At 44.2% G+C, this 20,694-nt stretch overlaps 1 protein-coding gene across 4 annotated transcripts in view; it reads left to right on the forward strand.

The window, feature by feature from the left end:
• Nucleotides 1-20,694, forward strand: part of NLRP13 (NLR family pyrin domain containing 13) — an 85,482-nt gene that overhangs the window by 48,146 nt on the left and 16,642 nt on the right. For all 4 annotated transcript variants that reach the window (XM_045441382.1, XM_045441381.1, XM_045441383.1 and 1 more), the window contains exons 2-3: nucleotides 11,479-11,844; nucleotides 17,115-17,183. In XM_045441382.1, the coding sequence (XP_045297338.1) occupies nucleotides 11,544-11,844; nucleotides 17,115-17,183 (370 nt within the window). In that variant the 5' untranslated portion in view covers nucleotides 11,479-11,543. The remainder of the gene's footprint in view (nucleotides 1-11,478; nucleotides 11,845-17,114; nucleotides 17,184-20,694) is intronic.

The following is a 20,694-nucleotide window of genomic DNA, read 5'->3' on the forward strand; positions in this document are numbered from 1 at the left end:
ATTAGGCGTGGATGGAGATTACCTCAACATAATAAAGGCCATACATTAAAAGGCACAGCTAACACCACATGCCACCATGAAAAGATAAAAGCTTCTCCTTTAAGATCAGGAACAAGACAAAAATGCTGACTCTCCTACTTCTGTTCAACATAGTACTGGAAGTCCCAGCCAAGAGCAAGAAAAAGCAAGCAAAAGGTATCCCAATGAGGAAGAAGTAAAATTATCTCTGTTTGCAGACAACATGATCTTACAAATAGAAAATTCTGAAGACTCCACCGAAAAACTACTAGAACTAACAGACAAATTGAGTTAAGGTGCAGAGTACAAAACAAATACACAAAACTAAGTTGTGTTTCTATATATTAAGAATGAAATACCTGGAAAAGAAATTCAATAAACAATTCTGTTAACAATAGCATCATAAAGAATAAAATATGTGGATACAGATTTCATCCAACAGGTACAAGATCTGTATGCTGAAAACTATATGACATTGATAAAAAACAATCGAAGACACAAATACATGAAAGGACATCCCATGCCCTTGGATTGGAAGAATTAATATTGTTAAATGTCCACCCTGCCCAAATGCATTGCAATCCCTATTATAATTCCAATGGCATTTTCTACAGAAATAGAAAAAGCAATCCTGAAATTTGTGTGGAGCCACACAAAATACCCTGGATAGCTAATGCATTCTTGACAAAGAAAAACAAAGTTGGAGGCATCACACTTCTCAATTTCAAGCCATATTACAAAGCTATATAATCAAAACAGTATGGTACTCGTGTAAAAACAGATACAGAGACCAATGGAACAGAATCAAGAGTCTAGAAATAAATCCATGCATATATGGTCAACTGATAATTGAAAATGGAGCCCAGAATATTCCATGGGGAAAGAATAATCCCTTCAATAAATGTTGGGAAAACTGGGTACCCACATGCAAAACAATGAAGTTGGACCCTTCTCTTACACCATATGCAAAAATTAACTCTATATGGATCAAAGATGTAAATGTATTACCTGAAACTGTAAAGCTCTGAGAAGACAACATATGAGAAATTCTCCTTAACATTAATCTTGGCAATGATTTTTGGGGTGTAACACCAAAAGCCTAGGCAACAAAACAAAAATAAACAAGTGGGACTATATCAACCCCAAAAGCTTCTGTGCAGCAAAGGAAACAATTGACAAAAAGAAAAGGCAGCCTATGGAATGGGTGAAAATATTTGAAGATAAGGATTAATATCCAAAATATATAAAGAACTCATAAAACTCAACAACGAGATACCAAAACCAAAACAAACCACCAAACAGCAACAACAACAAAAACCAAAACCCCATTAAAATGGGCAATGGATCTAAGTACACATTTTTTTCCAAAAAAAAAATGTACCAATGGCCAAAAAGTATGTGAAAAGATGCTCAACATCACTACTCACTAGGGAAATGCTAACAAACCATGAGATAGTCTCTCACACCTGTGAAGATGATTATTCTCAGAAAGGTAAAAGACAGCATGGGTTGGTGAGGAGGTGGAGAAAAGGGAACCCCAGTGCCCTGCTGGTGAGAATGTCAACTTGATGCAGCCACTGTGGAGAACAGTATGGAAGCTCCTCAAAAAGTTAAAAATAGAACTACTTTATGATCCAGCAATCCCACTTGTGGGTATACATCCAAAGAAAATGAAATCAGTATCTCAAAGACCTATTTGCACCCACATGTTCGCTATTGCCAAGATACGGAAAAAATCCAAGTGCCTATGGATGGGCAAATGGATGAAGCAAATGTGGTAAATGCATAATGGATTAGTATCCAACCATTAAAAAGAAGGAAGTCCTGCCATTTGCAATTTGCAACAATATGAATGAATCTGGAGGACATTCTACTAAGTAAATTAAACCAGAAACAGAAAGGTAAAGATTATGATCTCACTTCTCTGTGGAATCTAGAGTGTTGAACTCATAAAACCAGAGTATAGAATGGGAGGGGGGTTGCCTGGGTTTGGGCTTAGAGAAAATGGGGAGACGTTGGTCAAAGGGAACGAACTTTCATTTACAAGATGAATACATTCTGGGGAATCTAGTGCACAGCATGGTGACCACAGTCTATCACATACATCCTGTCTCCTCCATTTTACAAAGGAGAAAAAGGAGATTTACGTGGGTTAACTAAAATCAGCCAAAGCCATGACAGAAACCAGCGATTGGAGCCATGCGTCATTCCCAGCCCCATACGCCGAGCCATGTGGCTGAACTGACAAATATCTTTATCGATAAGGAATATTTGGGGAGAGGTGGTGTCAAAGAATTCCTTAATCTTAGCTGCCTCTTGTACTTCTCTGTGCCTCATTCTTTCTCCTTTGTGATGACAGCTTTCTCGATTTTTTTAGAAAAATTGTATCAGCTAATGGCTGCTGTGGACCTCTGAGCCCCGAAAGACCCATTGATATTTCCTTCAGGCTCAGCATTGTGCCAGCTCTCAGATACTGAGAGCTGGGGAAAGAAAGGCTGGGAATTTAGGACTTTACTTCAGGAGCAGGAAGACTGGGTTACTGAGATTGGTAAGGATTTTTATCAATGAAGCAGAACTGGTCATTTTCAAAGGTGAATCTCTAGCTTTGCTTTACATCTTTGATACTCGCCAGCTGGACTTGGTGAGCTCAAGTGTCTGTCCCTGTAACTCTAAGAACGTGAGATGATGCAGAAAATAGGGGCAGGAGAGGGAAAAAAAAAAGATGACACTCACCCCAAAAGGAAATAGGTTCCCTAGCTCCTTCCTGTCAAATACATCTCCCAAAGCAGAAAGAAAAGCTCTTGGTCTGCCCTGCCCCCAACCCTAATAGGTTCTGAGGGGGGGGGGGGTGGGGGATCAGGGGAATTAACATCATTCCTCCCACTTCCCAGGCTCCTGCATTATCATTGTTCTGCAGTGCACCACCTTGCAAGCAGTTAGCATCCCTGGTCTGTCCCAGGTAGTGGGCTACCCAGCTTGTTCCCTGCAGGTGCTTTCAACTTGAGGAGAGACTCCCCTACCTCCTCAATTCGGAAGGACAAAAACTTTAGAAAGTTATTGTTTTGGAGAGCTCAGACTCAGAGAGGGCTGACACCTTAGACCGTCCATTCATATGTTGTTTCCCATTTGCAAGAATCTAGAGCAACTTATGCCATGATCTTGTTCACCTGTCCACCCCCACCCCCACCTGGAGTGTAATTGTACCAAGCAAAGGGAGGATCTTGGTATCACCAGGACCCAATCAAAAAAGACCCATCAAAGACAGACCCAGGGCCAGAGGCTGCAGGAAAATGACATAAATATACATGTTGGTGGTAGCTTTCTCATTGAGTTGTTTAGGTTTTCTGATATGCGATCAGGTCCTCTGCACATACAGTTTTGCCTGTTCCTTTCTAGTTCTTATACCTTTCTCCAAGTGCTTCCTGATTTCCAGTTTAAAATTGCTAGTGTAATTTGAAACAGTTAGCTAAAATCTTTAACTTAATCCGCTAATACCTCCAAGAACGATATTAAATCATGGCATTAAAACTATCCTGTCTTGTTCCTGACTTCAATGGAAAAGGCTTCGCATGGAGGATGGAATCGTGTCACAGGAGGTGTTCTGGACGCCAGGAGAGGAAATGGTCTCCAGATGTGGCTGCTTCTGTGGTTTTATTGTAAGGCTTCATGGGCTCTTCTTCCTCTTTCACTGTTCTACACGACCTTGCAGATGGTGGGAGAGGTACCTCAATGGCCTTGGCTGGAGTGGAAGACTGTGTTCGCACCAGGAGAGCATGGTGTTTAATTAGAAACGCACCTGTGCCTCCCTTTCCCAGCTAGTGATGATTTACACCTGGAAGGGAAGGGGGTCAGAGATTATGTGTGGCAGCTGGGTCCAGGGTGGCATCTTGACCCCATAAACTAGGAGCTTGGAGAGAGACCTGATAGGCTGTGGAGGGGCCTGAGGGCCAATCACAGAGTGGGGAGGAAATACAGCTGGCTACTTGTTTGAGCTTCCCTGACTCGGGGCCGGGAAGTTGCATGAGATTAGAAGTCTGATAGGTAAGTGATGTCCCCTTTCTCTGTTGCTCCAAACCTTTCCTTCTCTAGCGTCCCTTCCCCTCTTGGCTCCCGCTGGTCTTTATAAAGATCTGCTTCACTAAGGTACAGTTGATGAAAAAAAAAAAAAAAAACAACCTGCAAATATTAAATATATACAATTTTATGAGTGTGGATACAGGCATACGCTCTCAGAATAATCACTACCGGGGTAATAGATCTGTCCATGACCTCTAAAAGTTGGTGTCCTGTGTGTGTGTGCCTGCAAGTTGAGAGCATTTAATGTGAGATGTACCCTCTTGGCAAAACTGCTGCTGACTGTGCATTTTGCGGTACAGCAGACCTTTAGAACTAATTCTTGCGCCACTGACACGTGGAATATACATGCAACAGAATTTTACTCAGTCTTAAAAAACAAAACAAAACAAAACAAGAGAAGGGCTAAACCCTGCCATTTGTGACGACGTGGATGAACCCGGGGGGCGTTATGCTAAATGAAGGTAGAAGTCCCAGAAGGGCAAACACTGAATGATCCCACTTGTCAGCAGGACCCAAAAGGGTCAAATCTACAGAAGCAGAGGCTAGTACGGTGGTTTACCGGGGCTGGGCAGAGTTTGCTGCTAACGCTTTCTTCATCAGCAGCAGGAATGGGCTGCATCTCTGACCTCTGATTTGAAGCTTCTCTCTTTCTAGACAGGGAGATTCCATAGTTGTTGGAGAACTCTGTCTTCTTCCACTCGCCGTGATTCAATCTGGTGGACCCTTCAAGCCTCACACAATTCCCTTTCCTCTCTCGCTTGCCTGTTGTATTGGCTGTGTGATCTCATGGCGCCCTGTAGGATTCTGTCTCAGACTCAGCACACTGTAATACTAATTACCGTCAGTTCTCATTATTTGCGGATTCCGTATTTGTTAATTCACCTACTCGCTAAAGTGTGTTTTTTTTTTTAATCTCCGTGTTCCCGCCCCCAAATCATTACCTCCCTTGCTTTCCCTGGTCATTCTTGGACATGCGCAAAACGGTGAAAGATTGGAGAAACGTTCCCAGCTGGGGTTTGACAAGACAGCGGTCTGCCTTCTTGTCAGGTCTCTTGCATTTTGTGCTTTTTTTTTTTGGGGGGGGGGGGTAACATGACTATTTAATATGACCTCCATGGGTATTGCTGAAGTGCTGTTCAGTGTTCTTAAGCTCAAGAAGGCTCTGATGCACCCTGCGGAGCAACGCCTGCGTTAGATGAGGCCCCTTCAGGTGTAATGGTACTACCGGCTGTGAGGTCAGTATAAATGAACCACCCATATGTATTGAGTAAGGCATCCTAAACTGAGAGGCACATAAAACAAGGTTAGGTGTTGATGGGTTGGCAAAAATGGTGTGACCAGAGGCTTACAGGATGCTAACCCTGTATCTCCTGTAGGAGGAAATGTGTAGCATTTGCTAATTCGGTGTTTCTAGTGACTTAATGGCACATAACGACTGTACTTAACAACAAATGATACACGTTTAATGAGCAAGTTGGCACAGAACTGGACCGGACCAAGACTTTGCAAACATGCATCTTCACCGTAAACGGGTGCAATCTGCTCATCCAAGGCTGTGTCCCCAGTCTTAGGGCAGCGCCTCGCCTGGCTTCTGGTGGGTGTTTAATGATTGTCTGATGCCATTCAAAGCTCAGACCTCCTCTTGATCTTTATTCTCCCTGTTAATGCCTCCTAGGGCTTTTCCCCACGAGCTTCCCCCTCCTTCCCAATGTTCCCTCTCTCTCTTTTCCCCCAACCACCTCCAGTGCTAGTCCTGTGAACCTGGACTGCTGGGATGGGCTTTAACAGCTCTCTGTTCTGAAGGAGCTCCTTACGGGAGAGGCAAGTCAGCAGACCAGTAGCCCCAAGCCTCTTCTCTGTTGGTTTCAGTGCTCCCTGGGATTTGAGATGAGCGGTGTCCTGGCTGGACCAAGCTCTGAGGGGAGTAAGGGTAGATCTATCTTTTTTTTTCCCCCTTTGTCATAAATATTGCCTATAAACCTCAAGATATTTTTAATTTTTTAATGTTTATTTTTGAGAGCGGGACAACAGAGTATGAGCAGAGGAGGGGCAGAGAGAGAGGGAGACACAGAATCTGCAGCAGGCTTCAGGCTCTGAGCTGTCAGCACAGAGCCCAACACGGGGCTCGAACTCATCAACCACGAGATCATGACCTGAACTGAAGTTGGATACTTAACAGACTGAGCCACTCAGGTGCCCCCAGTTAATCATTTTAATGTGTACATTTCAGTGTATGTAGTACATTCACAGTGTTGTGCAACTGTCCCCGTTGGTCCCCTAAATATTCATCACCCCAAATGAAATGTGAACCTATTAGACCATCACCCCACATTCTCCTACCCTGGTAACCTCCTACTTTCCTTGACTCTTTGGTCCAAGTGACTTGGTTGAATATGTTCCACCTTTGCATTAACCATTTGTTCAATAAATATTTGGGTGCCTGCAATGTGTTGGGCACTTTTGGAATAAAATGGTGAGCAGGATGAAAGCTTGGGGTCCCCCTCGTGAGACCTGAGAGCTTGCACCATGACTACATCTTGCCTCCAGTGACTGACACAAACTAGGCACTCAAATATTAAACCTTACAGACTTGCTACCTTTGTAGATATGAAATTGTGGGAGTCTTGGCAATCTTTACATGATTCAACCTGGTGGCAACTGAAGTAAGTCTGCAAGGCAGAGACCCATGCACAGGCTGTTGCTGACTTTGTGTGTGTGTGTGTGTGTGTGTGTGTGTGTGTGTGTGTGTGTGTGTTTTTAACAGGGATCTTGTGGAGGGTTTCTTTGGTACTTTGTTGAAATGTAACCCACATAAAGCACAGACCATCTCAAGTGTACAGTGTTGGGGCAACCATTAAAAACAAAATCTGCCAACCCAGAACACATCTGCACAAAATGAAGAGAAAGACATTGTATTATTGTGGTCTGGCTTCACGCTTATTCAAAGCGCATCACAGGTGATTCACTGAAAGAGGATACAAAGGCAGATACAAAATTTGCCCTTTTTATAGAGCCCAGGGGATACAGCCGGTTACATACATGTTCTCAAGATAAATAACTTGTCTTGAAGTATGAGGATGTGTACAGGAGCTGACATCAACATTTGATACTTGTATTTTATCCTAAGTTTACCTGGTAACTGGGGCGACCATTTGTATGAGCTAATTGTCTTTCACCAAAAAAGTAATGAAACTTGTAGCTTCTCTGGGACCAGCAGGTAATCACAGCTTGGAACCAGGACCTCAATTAAAGTGTCCTGGAGACCGAGGGATAGGGGCGCTGTCTTCCTTGGTGTTTATGGCTCAGAGTAACACCAGCAAGAGACAATTTAGACTTTTAAGATTTGTATCTCAAAGGGGAAGAGAAAACATTTGCAATGACAAGTTTGCTAAAGAAATGCCCTTAAGGAAGGGGCAACCTTTTGTCTACTTTCTGTTTCTGTGTGTGTGTGTGTGTGTGTGTGTGTGTGTGTGTGTGTGTGTGTTTAATTTAAGATGACCCATAAGTGACACCATGCAGTATTTTCCTGTCTGGCTTACTTCACTGAGCAAAACATTATCCAGGGTCATCCTTGTGGCAGGGGATTGGGGGATGGGGGAAGGAGGGACAGGTTGGTGAGAAGGCAAAACTTTTAGCTCTAAGGTAAGGTCTGAGGATCTAATGTAAAACATGGTAACTCTAGTCAATAACGCTGTAGTGCGTAATTGAAATTTGCTGAGGGGTGTCTGGGTGGCTCTGTCGGCTGAGCATCCAGCTTCAGGTCAGGTCATGATCTCATGGTTCATGAGTTTGAGCCCCACATTGGGCTTTGTGTGGACAGCGCAGAGCCTGCTTGGGATTCTCTATCTCTACCTGTCTATCTCTCTCTCTCCCACACGAGGGGGAAGGGGTCTCTCAAAGAAATAAAACCTTTTTTTAGCTTTTTTTCCCCAACGTTTATTTTTGAGAGACAGAGGCAGAGTGTGAGCAGGAGAGGGGCAGAGAGAGGGAGACACAGAATCCAAAGCAGGCTCCAGGCTCTGAGTTGTCAGCACAAAGCCCAATGTGGGACTCAAACCCATGGACCATGAGATCATGACCTGAGTTGAAGCTGGCACTCAACCGACTGAGCCACCCCAGGGCACCAAGGAAGAAAACCTTTTACAAAATGAGGAGGACGAAAGTCTTTTCCCCCTTTTACATGAGGACAATTAATAATTTTTAACTTGATTCATATTTGCACTTAGAGCAGCTTAAGGCCTTTTACATATACTGCAATGCCTCCTCTCCCTGTTCAAGACATTGAATATGTCCAGTACCCTAGAATGCCCTCAAGTGCCCCCTCCCAGGCTCCCCTGGAGCTAACCATTACTCTAAAGTCTATCATGGTAGCTGATTTCTGAGATTCATATAAAGCTACTATGCAGTGTGGGGCACCTGGGTGGCTCAGTCGGCTCAGGTCATGATCTCACGGTCTGTGAGTTCAAGCCCCACTTTGGGCTCTGTGCTGACAGTTCAGAGCCTGCTTTGGACTCTGTGTGTCTCTCTATCTCTGCCCCCCCCCCACTTGTGCTCTGTCTCTGTCTCTCTCTCTCTCTCTGTCTCAAAAATAAACATTTGGGGCACCTGGGTGGCTCAGTCAGTTGAGTGTCCGACTTGGGCTCAGGTCATGATCTCCTGGTTTATGAGTTTGAGCCCCGCATCGGGCTCTGTGCTGACAGCTCAGGGCCTGGAGCCTGGTTCAGATTCTGTGTCTCCTTCTTTCTCTGCTCCTCCCCTGCTCACACTCTGTCTCTCTCTCAAAAATAAATATTAAAAAACAAACCATCTCAAAAACCCAAACCCCCTCAAACCCTCCCAAATCCCCCCAAAACAAAAAAACCCACAAAAAACCCCAACCCCCCCCACAAAAACAAAAAACCCAACCAATCCAAACAAAAAAAACCCCAACCCCCCAAAAAAACAACAACAAAAAAACTATTAAAGTTATTATGCAGCGTGTACCTTTTTGTTACCTGTTCCCTTCTCCATGTAATAATTGTGAGAGGTGCGTGTGGTTTTATGTATTGCTGTACAGAATGACATTGTATGCATGTAACACATTCCCACATTGGTGGACATTTGGTTCCTTCCAAGTGTGTGATAATCCTCGAGTAGAGCCTCTGTAGACACTCTTGTTCATGTCTGTAGGACACGCGCCTGGAAGGGGAATTGAAGAACCTGTGTGCATGTAGCTCAGGGACATGTCACCAGGCAGTTGTACACAATGGCCGTATCTTTTGTTTTTGTTTTTCTTTTTTTTTTTTAAGTTTATTTATTTTGAGAGCAAGAGGAAGTGTGAGCAGGGGAGGAGCAGAGAGAGAATCCCAACCAGGTTCCACACTGTAAGCAAAGAGCCCATTGTGGGGCTCGATCCCACAAACCTGAGCTGAAATCAAGAGTCAGACACTCAACTGACTGAGCCGCCCAGGCAGCCCCCACAGTGATTGTATCTTTTTACGTGGGTGTCCTGGCTTCATGTCAGTGACCACACTGGAAGTCAGCCCTTACCATTCTAGCTCCTCCAGTTGGGGTCTAGAATTATCTCATTGTGTATTTAATTATCTGATGAGTCCTGTTCATGGGTCATTTGGATAACTTCCTCTGTGAGATGCCTCTTGAAGTGTTCTATTAGTAAAAGCAGGATGTTGTTACCGCAGTTGTTGGAGACAGTATTCTGTACATACATATCAGGTCAAGTTGGTTAATGATGTTCAAATATTCTATACCTTATGCTTTTTTCCTGTCTATTCCCTTATGATGGAGATCTGTGTTGAAATCTCAAATTATTTCCCTTTTTGCTTTATGGATTTGAACCTGTATTATCAGGTACATAAAAATTTAGACCTGCTCTATCTTCCTGCTGGACTGGTCCTATTATAAAATGTCCTCTGCGTTCAGTGATAATTTTGCCTTTAATGTATTTAGGTAATGTTATCATTAAACTTGTTTCCTTATGGTTAGGGTGTGCACGCTGTACTTTTTCACATTAATTTAAATGTTATGTGCTCTGATACTTGTCATGTGCCTTTTATTTTTATCCAGTTTGACATAGTTTTCTTGAGTCACTATTTATCCCATGTATGTTTCTGTAGTTGCCAGCACATTGGGGTTTTGCTCTATCTTCTTGGTACTTTTTGTTTTTAATTTTTTAAATTTTTATTCATTTTTGAGAGAGAGTGAGTGGGGGGGGGGGGGCAGAGAGAGGGAGACACAGAATCCGAAGAAGGCTCCAGGTTCTGAGCTGGCAGCACAGACCCCAATGCAGGTCTTGAACCCATGAACTGTGAGATAATGACCTGAACTGAAGTTGGACACTTGACTATCTGAGCCACCTAGGCGTCCCAGTGTGTGTGTGTGTGTGTGTGTTTTAAATAGGCTTCATGCCCCACATTGGGCTCTCTGCTCTCAGTGCAGAACCCACTTCAGATCTTCTGTCTCCCTCTCTCTCTGCTCCTCCCCCATGCACATGTGTGTTTTCTTTCTCTCGCTCAAAAATATTTTTAAAATAACAGGTAACATACAGTGTAGTGTTAGTTTCATGTGCACAATATAGTGATTCAACACCTCATACATCACATGGTACTCCTCACAACAGGTACACACCTTCATCCCCATCACTCATTTCCCTCATCCTTCACCCCCTCCCTTCAGGTGACCATCAGTGTGTTCTCTATAGTTAAGTCTGTATTTTACCTTCATTTTTAAAGGACATTTTCATGAGACATAGAATCTAGGTGGGCGGTATATTTCTTTTCTTCACAGCAATTTATTTTATTTTTAGTTTTTTAAAAAATGTTTATTTAATTTTGAGAGACTGAGACAGAGCACAAGGGGGGAGGGGGCAGAGAGAGAGAGAGAGAGAGGGAGACACAGAATCCAAAGCAGGCTCTAGGCTCTGAGCTGTCAGCCCAGAGCCCGAACCAGGGCTTGGATTCACAAGCCATGAGATCATGATCTGAGCTGAAGTCGGATGCTTAACCGACTGAGCCACCCAGGCACCCCTTTTTACAGCAATTCAAAGATTTCCTTTCTCTTTTAAAATAGAGCTAATTGATGTACCTGTGTGTCACTGGTGGTTTAGAGAATGAAATGAGAGTGAGCGACCACGGTGTGGAGTAAGTGTTTGGTATTGCTTATTCCTTCTCGTGCGCCAGGTGCTGCTCTAGGCACTGGTCACGCAGCCAAGAACAGACAACGTCTCTGTCCAGAGGGCATGCACGGTCTTACAGAGGAGAGCTAGAGAAGTACACAAACACAGATAGCAGGAAGTGCTCCTGGGAGAAGATAGAGTAAGCATGTCGATGAGTTTTGGAGGAGGTGCAAGTCCTGGCTTAAGGTTTCAACCCCCTTTCTTCTCTACAGGTCCTGTTTGTGCTGTGGATGTAACAGTTGTTGGGCAGAGCTAGAAATCCTGCGTGTTCAGCAAGATGAGCTCCTCGGCGAACATCTATGTCGACGACGGTTCCTATAATAAGCTTCTGTCCTACCTGATGGGCCTGGATCAGCCTCAGCTGGAGGAATTCAAGATCTGCCTCCAGTCCTCACAGCTGCTGCTTGGGAACTTCCAGCAGATTCCCTGGGCAAACTTGAAAGCCATCGATCCCACTAACCTGTTGTGTCTGTTGAGTGAATACTTTTCAGAAAGGCAGATCTGGGAAGTGACCCTCAGCATCTTTGACAACATGAACCTGACTTCACAGTGTACAGAAGTTCGAGCGATGATGAATGGTGAGTGGGTCCATAGGAAGGATGGACAGATGGGGGCTGGGAGGCAGACAGGCATCGACCTGCTGCTCCTGGGAGCTGCTGGATTTTTATGGGGTCCTGCCAAAGTGCTAGTCGATTCCATAACAAAGAATCTCCCTGCTGGGCTATGAAAGTTTCAGGTAAAGGGATAACAGCTACAAAGACTTGGAGCTCTAGCCTGGGAGGGAACGGGAGTTGATGATCCGAAGCAAAAAGAGGAAAGTGAGAGGCACACGCAGTCGTGTGGCAAGCCTTCTTTTCAAAATATAAATTTGTTCCCATGCTGCTGTAGTATTAGGCAGTGATTTGAGCATAACAGGCATTTCATGTTTGCGTATGCAGATTTTTTTTTCCTGCAAGGAAAACCCTAGGTACATGCAAACGAAACAAAAAACCGCACCAAGTTGAGTGGAGCTGTGAAGCAATATACCAAATGCACATGCACATATACACACCTCAAGTATCTACTGGCTTCCCAAGTTTTGGGTGCATGTGACTAATGCTTACTGCCCGATTTCATTTTTTAAAAATACAACTTATTGCCAAATTGGTTTCCATACAACACCCAGTGCTCCTCCCAACAGGTGCTCTGCTCAATGCCCATCACCCACTTTCCCCTCTCCCCCACTCCCATCAACCCTCAGTTCTCAGTATCCGAAAGTCTCTTAAGGTTTGCCTCCCTCCCTCTCAGTAACTTCCCCCCACTTTCTCCCTCCATGGTCTTCTGTTAGGTTTCTCAGGATCCACGTATGAGTGAAAACATATGGTATCTTTCTCTGCCTGACTTCTTTCACTCGGCATAATACCCCCCAGTTCCATCCCCATTGCTGCAAATGGCAAGATTTCATTTTTTTTCATCTTACTGCCCGATTTCAGATCACTCTCTTTCCACTTCACAAAACCTCACAAACTACAACACTTCCCACACCTGCAAGCAAACGTCAGGCTCCCCCACCCCTCAAGTGCATGCTGTGTTTATGGTGGTGTTGCAGTAGCTAGCTAGCTACCTAGTGTGGCATTGTATCATGCGGTATTTATAATAGTTGTGATGTGTTTCATAACCAGTTAGCAAGTGTAAAACTGTGCTGTTTTTGTTTGTTTCTTTTTTTTTTAAATGAATGTATTCCTGATCCCATTGTCCTATGAACATAAAAACCCGTGTGGTTTTTATCCAGTTTTCTCTCTGTGGTGAGTCTTAAGAGCTCTTGATGGCAGACCTGGCTGCCTCTGAGACCTGTAAAAAACAAAACAAAACAAAAAACAAACCAAGATTCCTGGGGTGCCTGGGGCACTCAGTCAGTTGGGTGTCCGTCTGACTCTTGATCTTGGCTCAGCTCATGATCTCCTGGTTGGTGGGATCGAGCCCCACATTGGACTCTTTGCTGACAGCATGAAGCCTACTTGGGATTCTCTTTCTCTCCCTCTCTGCCCCTACCCTCCTTCCTCTCTCTCTCCCTCTCTAAACATTAAAAAAAAATAATCCTGACGTTTGCCAGTACTCGTTATGAGCCAGGCATTGACCCCAATTACTCCTGTGAATTTGTACTTAGGGCTTCCTTCTAAGGAGTGTGGTAACAACTGTCATTCCAGTTTTATAGACAGGCAACAGGCCCAGAGCTCAAGTGAGTTGCCCAAGGTCACAGAGCTGGTGACTTGAACCCGGGTAGCAGGTCTCAGAGGCTCTGTGCCTGACCATACACTGCTTCTCTTGACCCACAACGAGAGCATGGGTTCTCAGGAGTAGGGATGGGAGCTGGCAACATGATGTCTTCTGTCTCTGAGCTTTTGGCATTGGACATCCTGAGCCTGGAAATTCAGGCTCTGTATCTTCCGGTGAGCAGGAGGATGGGGTGGGACTAGGTTTCCCTGTCCATACCTGCCCCTCCCCCCACCTCCCCCTTCATTTAAAATCCCTCATTTAGTCTTGTCTAGAATAGGCAGGTGTTGAGCAGAGAGCTAGAGAATGGGACCTCGTCTCCTTAAATCCTGTTGTAGACTGGCAACCCCAGAGGGAGGCATTTGCACAGAGGAGGACACCCTTAAAGGAAGGATCTCCTTTCTGGTCACTGGTCCTGAGTGAAGGCTGTAGAGACAGACCTGGCATGAAGAAGGGGCCCCTTCTTCCTGGTCCTTCTTTCGGTCCCACTTGGCCTTCCAACGGGGTGTGGAGGATATGTCTGCAGCAGGGAAAAGCCCTAGACCACAGCCAGCAACGTGGGAGACAATGAAAGGTCCTGTGGGCCAGGATAGCTTCTACTGCCCCTTGGCTCCCTCTTCTAGGAACTATGGCATAACAAGGTCTCTGTGCTTGAACGATGCTGTGGACTAGGAGTATGTGAATGCATCTGTGTTGACGGGCACACACACGTGTCCTGTCTTTTGGGGGCCCTGGGTTTAGAAGCTCAGGTTCTAGAGTCAGATTGCCTGGATTCAAAGACTGGTTCACGTAAGCAACTATAACCCTGGGCAAATTAGTTACCACTGGGCCCCTGTTCTCTCTTCTTGAAAACCAGACCCCACATAAGAGTGAAAACATATGGCATCTGTCTTTCTCTGTATGACTTATTTCACTTAGCATAACACTCTCCAGTTCCATCATGTTGCTACAAAGGGCCATATTTCATTCTTATTGCCACGTAGTACTCCACTGTGTATATAAACCACAATTTCTTTATCCATTCATCAGTTGATGGACATTTAGGCTCTTTCCATAATTTGGCTATTGTTGAAAGTGATGCTGTAAACATTGGGGCACAAGTGCCCCTATGCATCAGCACTCCTGTATCCCTTGGGTAAATTACTTGCCGTGCTGTTGCTGGGTCATAGGGTAGATCTACGTGGATCCTTAACAGAAGACCATGGGGGAGGGGAAGGGAAAAAAAAGTTAGAGAGGGAGACAGCCAAACCATAAGAGACTCTTAAAAACTGAGAATAAACTGAGGGTTGATGGGGAGTGGGAGGGAGGGGAGGGTGGGTGATGGGCATGGAGGAGGGCACTTATTGGGAGGAACATTGGGTGTTGTATGGAAACCAATTTGACAAAAAAATTTATATTTAAAAATATATATAAAGAGAAAACCAGGCCAACTGTACCCACCTCTGAGTTTCTAGGATGAAATTCTTAGAAGTCACTGGGCTCAGAGAAAGTTCTCCCACATCTGCTTATCTTTGGGGTAGTTTTTTCTAGATTCCAGGTCCTAGTTTTTTTTTTTTTTTAATTTTTTTAACGTTTATTTATTTTTGAGACAGAGACAGAGCATGAATGGGGGAGGGTCAGAGAGAGGGAGACACAGAATCCGAAACAGGCTTCAGGCTCTGAGCTGTCAGCACAGAGCCGGACGTGGGGCTCGAACTCATGGACCGCAAAATCATGACCTGAGCCCAAATCGGCCGCTTAATGGACTGAGCCACCCAGGTGCCCCTAGGTCCTAGTTTTGAGGACGATGCTGGATGGGCAGTATCAGAACCAGGAATATCTTTGCCCTCTCCCTGAACATCCCTTCTGTCCTACCCAAGATTATCTCAACAGATTTTGGGTAGGTGAATCTGTAGTACAACAGGCTTTCCTAGAGAGACAAAAGGAAGTCAAATGTGTGTGTGTGTGTGTGTGTGTGTGTGTGTGTGTGTGTGTGTGTGTGTTCTTTATACAAAGGAATTGGACTCAAATTCTAGGCTGTTTTCTTGGAACAGCCTGCCTCTTTTGACAGGTGGCCCCAGCAAGATCTAGAGCCTTGAATTTAATGTGTCAAAATATAGATTGTGGCAGCAAAGCTATAACCTACAAGGATTCCATCACTGGGTTTATGTGCAAGAGAAGAAGGGCAATATGTCATGTAGTTGGTGTACAGATAAATGGAGCCAGTGGTGAGGGATGATCTTAGACTACTGAGCTATGCTCCATGAGATTCAAATTCAGGTTCCTGTTGCTAGGAGAACTGGTCTAACCCTGGACAGACCCTACAGGCAGGCTCTATGGGGCTCCACAGAACTGGGATTTTTTTGGCCAAGACCTCCTTGGTGGAGAGTGATGGGTCGTAGTTCTTCAAAGCAACATGGGAGCATGAAGAGGAAGCCAGGACCCAGCTGGCTACCCAGACCAAGTCCTGAAAACCTTGACAGCCAGTGGAATTATAAAAATTAGACCCATGTTCTCTTTAGAGCCACATCCTTTTCAGGGCATTGGCTCATAACTAAGCACCGGGCAATGGAATCTGAATTACTACTGTGTGACTTAGACACAGAAGGGCCCTTTAGCTCATGAGGAATGGGGCATTCAGAGTGGTTTTGTGAAACCCATGGAGGGAGGTTTAGGTTAAAACCCGATTCTTTGTGTGTTTTTTTCTTAACAATATTTAATCAATCGAAAGCTTTTAAGAATTTGGTATAGTTAATGATCGTACATAGAAGCAGTCAGGATACCAGTTTATATTACATTTTTTAATGTTTATTTTTGAGAGAGAGTGTGAGCAGGGGAGGGGCAGAGAGAACGGGAGACACAGAATCTGAAGCAGGATCCAGGCTCTGAGCTGTCAGCACAGAGCCCTATGTGGGGCTTGAACTCATGAACTGCAAGATCATGACCTGAGCCAAACTCAGATGCTTAACTGACTGAGCCACCAGGTGCCCCTACATTTTTAATATTTGAAAACAATAGAATTCTTTTTTTTTTTAAAGTAGTTTCCATGCCCAATGTGGGGCTGAGATTAAGAGTCACATGCTCTACTGACTGAGCCAGCCAGGCACCCCTTGGTACTTTTATTTCTGTAGTACTCTGGTATCCAGAAATATTGGAGTGGCTTTTCTGTGCTGGGTCTTGTTCTACATACTTGGGATAAATCGGTGAACAGAGGCTAGCCCCCTGTGTCCCTCCAGTGGGGGAGGTGGGGAGAGAGGTTCTGAATATGAGAAATATGTACACCACATGGCATGTTAGGAGTTGACAAATGAAATTGGAAGAGAGAAAGGTGAATGAGGAGAGCCGCGGGTGTGGGCTGTAGAGATCAGTTGCAGTACTAATCAGGACTGTCCAGCACTGTTGAGCTAAAATTTGAGCAAAAACTCGCGAGAGGTAGTGATCCATGTGGGTGTGGGGATGGCTGCGTCCAAAGTACTTGAGTGGATGGAGCTGGAGGATGAGATTCCTTTGGTCTTTTCAGTCCCAGGCTTACCAGTTGGTCCTGTGGAGAGAGCATCTGTCACTGGTCATTTACAGCCTGGGTATCTCAATATCCCACCATCACTGTTTGTTGCAGAGATAGCACAGACACAGGGATCCCAAGATCCAAGCCAAGAAGAACCAGAGGTGCCAGAAGAAGAAAAAGGTTTGTATGCTACTTGGTGGTGATGATGGACAAATTGCTTGATGGGGCATCCATTTTACTGGGTCTATAATTGCCACCACCTCTCAATTGTTCATCACTTTACAGCATGTGAGTAATTCATCCCTCCCGACCTAGTCTTCCACTACTGCTTTTTCCCCCCTCATGTTTGTTTATATATTTTGAGAGAAAGAGAGTGTGCATGAGCAGGGGACGGGCAGAGAGAGAGAGGGGGGAGAATCCCACACAGGTTCTACACTGTCAGCACGGAATCTGATGCGGGTTTGATGTCATGAACCATAAGATCATGACCTGAAGTGAGATCAAGGGTTGGACGCTCAACCAACTGAACCACCCAGGCGCCCCCACTGCTGTTGATTGAATGATAAGTTAGCATAAACTGGATAACTTCTCTGACTCCGCTCTCCAGTTCTTAGATACCAGTGTCTGTTTCTGGACTTTTCATTAATAGGTAACTGTGTTTTGTTTTGTTTTGTTTTGTTTTTTTTGTACCCATTGATTGTGGGAGACTTTCATGTTGAAAAAGTAATATACACAGTCAAGGAACAGGCTAGGTTTTACCAAACAGATGTACTAGTATATGATTCAGAAAGAATCTTGGAAACTTAAAACTTGTAATGAGAAACATCAACCTTTTGCACATCGCTTGAGTTCTATTCTGTAGAAGCCACCCTCTGCCACTCTGCGTCACCACTTTCACTATTTCTCTGCTCAAACGGGATTAACATACACTGCAACCTCTTAGTTTTTCAATCAATTATCATGGTAGGTAAATATCTCCCTTCTCCAATTACTTATTTTTGTGGAGGAAAAGATTTTCAGTGTTGGGGATATAAACCAATGCTGAGCCACATAATCCATCAGGATCATGTGCTGTATTTGTTTTCCAGAGTTGCCGTAATAAATTTTCACAAACTGGGTGGCTTAAGTAACGGAAGTTAACTCCCTCACAGTTCTGGATTAGTCCAAAATCAAGGTGTCACCAGGGCACCTTGGGGTACCCTGGGGCTTGAGGGGACCATCCATCTTTGTTTATCCAGCTTCTGGTGGCATTCCTGGGCTTGGGGCTGCATCCCACCAATCTCTGTCTCTGTGGGCACATGGCCACTTCCTCTTTTGTGTCACAAATCTCTCTGTCTCTTGTGAGAATACATTTGATTGCATTTAGGGCCATCCAGGATAAATTCCTCCCCTCAAAGTTGTTCTTCTTTTTTTAATATTTATTTATTTTTGAGACAGAGACAGAGCATGAACAGGGGAGGGTCAGAGAGAGAGGGAGACACAGAATCCAAAGCAGGCTCCAGGCTCCAAGCTGTCAGCACAGAGCTCGATGCGGGGCTTGAACTCATGGACCGTGAGATCATGACCTGAGCCAAAGTCGGACGCTTAATCGACTGAGCCACCCAGGCACCCCTCAAGGTTCTTAATCACATTTGCCACATAGGTTCTAGGGATTAGGATGTAGACATAGCTGTGTGTGTGTGTGTGTGAGTGAGAGAGAGAGAGAGAGAGCGCACGCGGGGGGAGAGACACGGTTCATCCCATTACACATAGCTTTTGGAGAGAACCATTTCCTGTTTTTGTTTGAGTTAATAATTCCTTTTTAAACTTTCCATGCAATTATTATAATCATCCCCAAATTCTTTGGGGAGTATAATGCAATCGGATGTAACAAGGAACCCATCAGCTCCGTCATCACCATTTCTAGACAATTCCCGAAGCTGTCCATCTTTCCCTAGTCTGTATCCGCTAGCACCTACCTCCCATCCTGGGACTTCATTTAATCTCCGTTTCCATTTTCTATTCTCAAAAGGTGCCATCCCCTTTTCCCTGGGTTCCACATCTGTCTTTCTCATCGCTATTCCAGGGGACCCTTTTTATAATAACTTAGAAAAGTCCGTATGAGGTAATATCTTTGAGAGTTTGCCTGATTGGAAATTTCTCTAGTACGCTACTTGATGAATTGCTTGGGTGTAATTGTCCAGTTCAAGAGCCTTTCTCTCTGTGTTTCTGGTGTTCCAATGTCCTCTAGTGTCCACTGTTGATAAATCTTGATTTTTTTTTTACATTGTTTGTATATGACCTATCTTTTACACTGTGAAAGCTTAGGGGGTCCTCCACCCCTGTGTTCTGAAATGTCATGGGGTAACTAGGTTTTGGGTTCTTATCCCCTTAATTGGATTGGATACCAAGCAGGACATGTAAATGTAAAAAAACCTGTGCTCTTCTCTCAAATATTCTTTTTTTTTTTTAACGTTTATTTATTTTTGAGACAGAGACAGAGCATGAATAGGGGAGGGGCAGAGAGAGAGGGAGACGCAGAATCTGAAACTGGCTCCAGGCTCTGAGCTGTCAGCACAGAGCCCGACGTGGGGCTCGAACTCACGGACTGTGAGAACATGACCTGAGCCGAAGTTGGACACCCAACCGACTGAGCCACCCAGGCGCCCCTCTTCTCTCAAATATTCTTGAGTTAGCTCTTTGGCATTAGTTGTTCCTTCTCTGTTCTTTTTCTGAAACTCTAATTAGGTGTTGTGTTTCCTGGGAGTAACCTTTAGATTGTAACTTTTTAAAACAAAACTTATTTTACTGTTTTTTAAATTAAATGTAGTTGACGCACAATGTTACATGAGTTTCAGATGTACAACGTAGTGATTCGACAAGTTTATACATTATGCTGTGTTCACAAGTGTAGCTACCATCTGTCCGAATACATCGCTATTACCATTGACTTTATTCCCTGTGCTCTGCCTGTTATATCCCCCACTTCTTTACCTATTTTGCCCATCCTCCAAATGTAACATTTTAATCTCAAGCAACTATCTTTGCTCTTGTTAAAATCATCTGAAAGATTACTTCAACTTTCTATCATACCTTCCATGAAATCTATTTCATCAATAATATTTTTTTAATGTTTTATTTATTTTTGAGCACAAGCAGGGGAGAGGAAGAGAGAGGAGGACAGAGGACCTGAAGCAGGCTCTGCACTGTCAGCACAGAGCCTAATGTGGGGCTCGAGCTTATGAACCTGGAGATCATGACCTGAGCTGAAGTCAGATGCTCAACTGACTGAGCCGCCCAGGTGCTCCATCAATATTTTTAATGTCAAAACTCTTAACTCTATTTCCCCTTATTGGCGTCTTTTTAAAATAGATGTAATACGGGATGCTTGGGTGGCTTAGTTTGTTAAGCATCCGGCTCTTGACTTTGGCTCAGGTTGTGATCTCATGTTTTGTGAGTTCGAGCCCCACATCTGGCTCTGTGCTGGTGGTGTGGAGCCTGCTTGGGATTCTCTCTCTCTCTCTCTCTCTCTCTCTCTCTCTCAAAACAAATAAACTTAAATAAAATAGATGTAATATCTTTTAAAATATATTTTTTACAACTTTTGGGGAAGTTTTTGGTTCCTAGATTTGTTTTCTGGTTTGAGTAAAGTGGTTATACAAACAAATATAAATGGTACAGAGTGCTTAATATTCTAAATTTTTTCCTATAT

Source organism: Leopardus geoffroyi, chromosome E2 (assembly GCF_018350155.1).
Source record: "Leopardus geoffroyi isolate Oge1 chromosome E2, O.geoffroyi_Oge1_pat1.0, whole genome shotgun sequence".
Lineage (NCBI taxonomy): Eukaryota > Metazoa > Chordata > Mammalia > Carnivora > Felidae > Leopardus > Leopardus geoffroyi.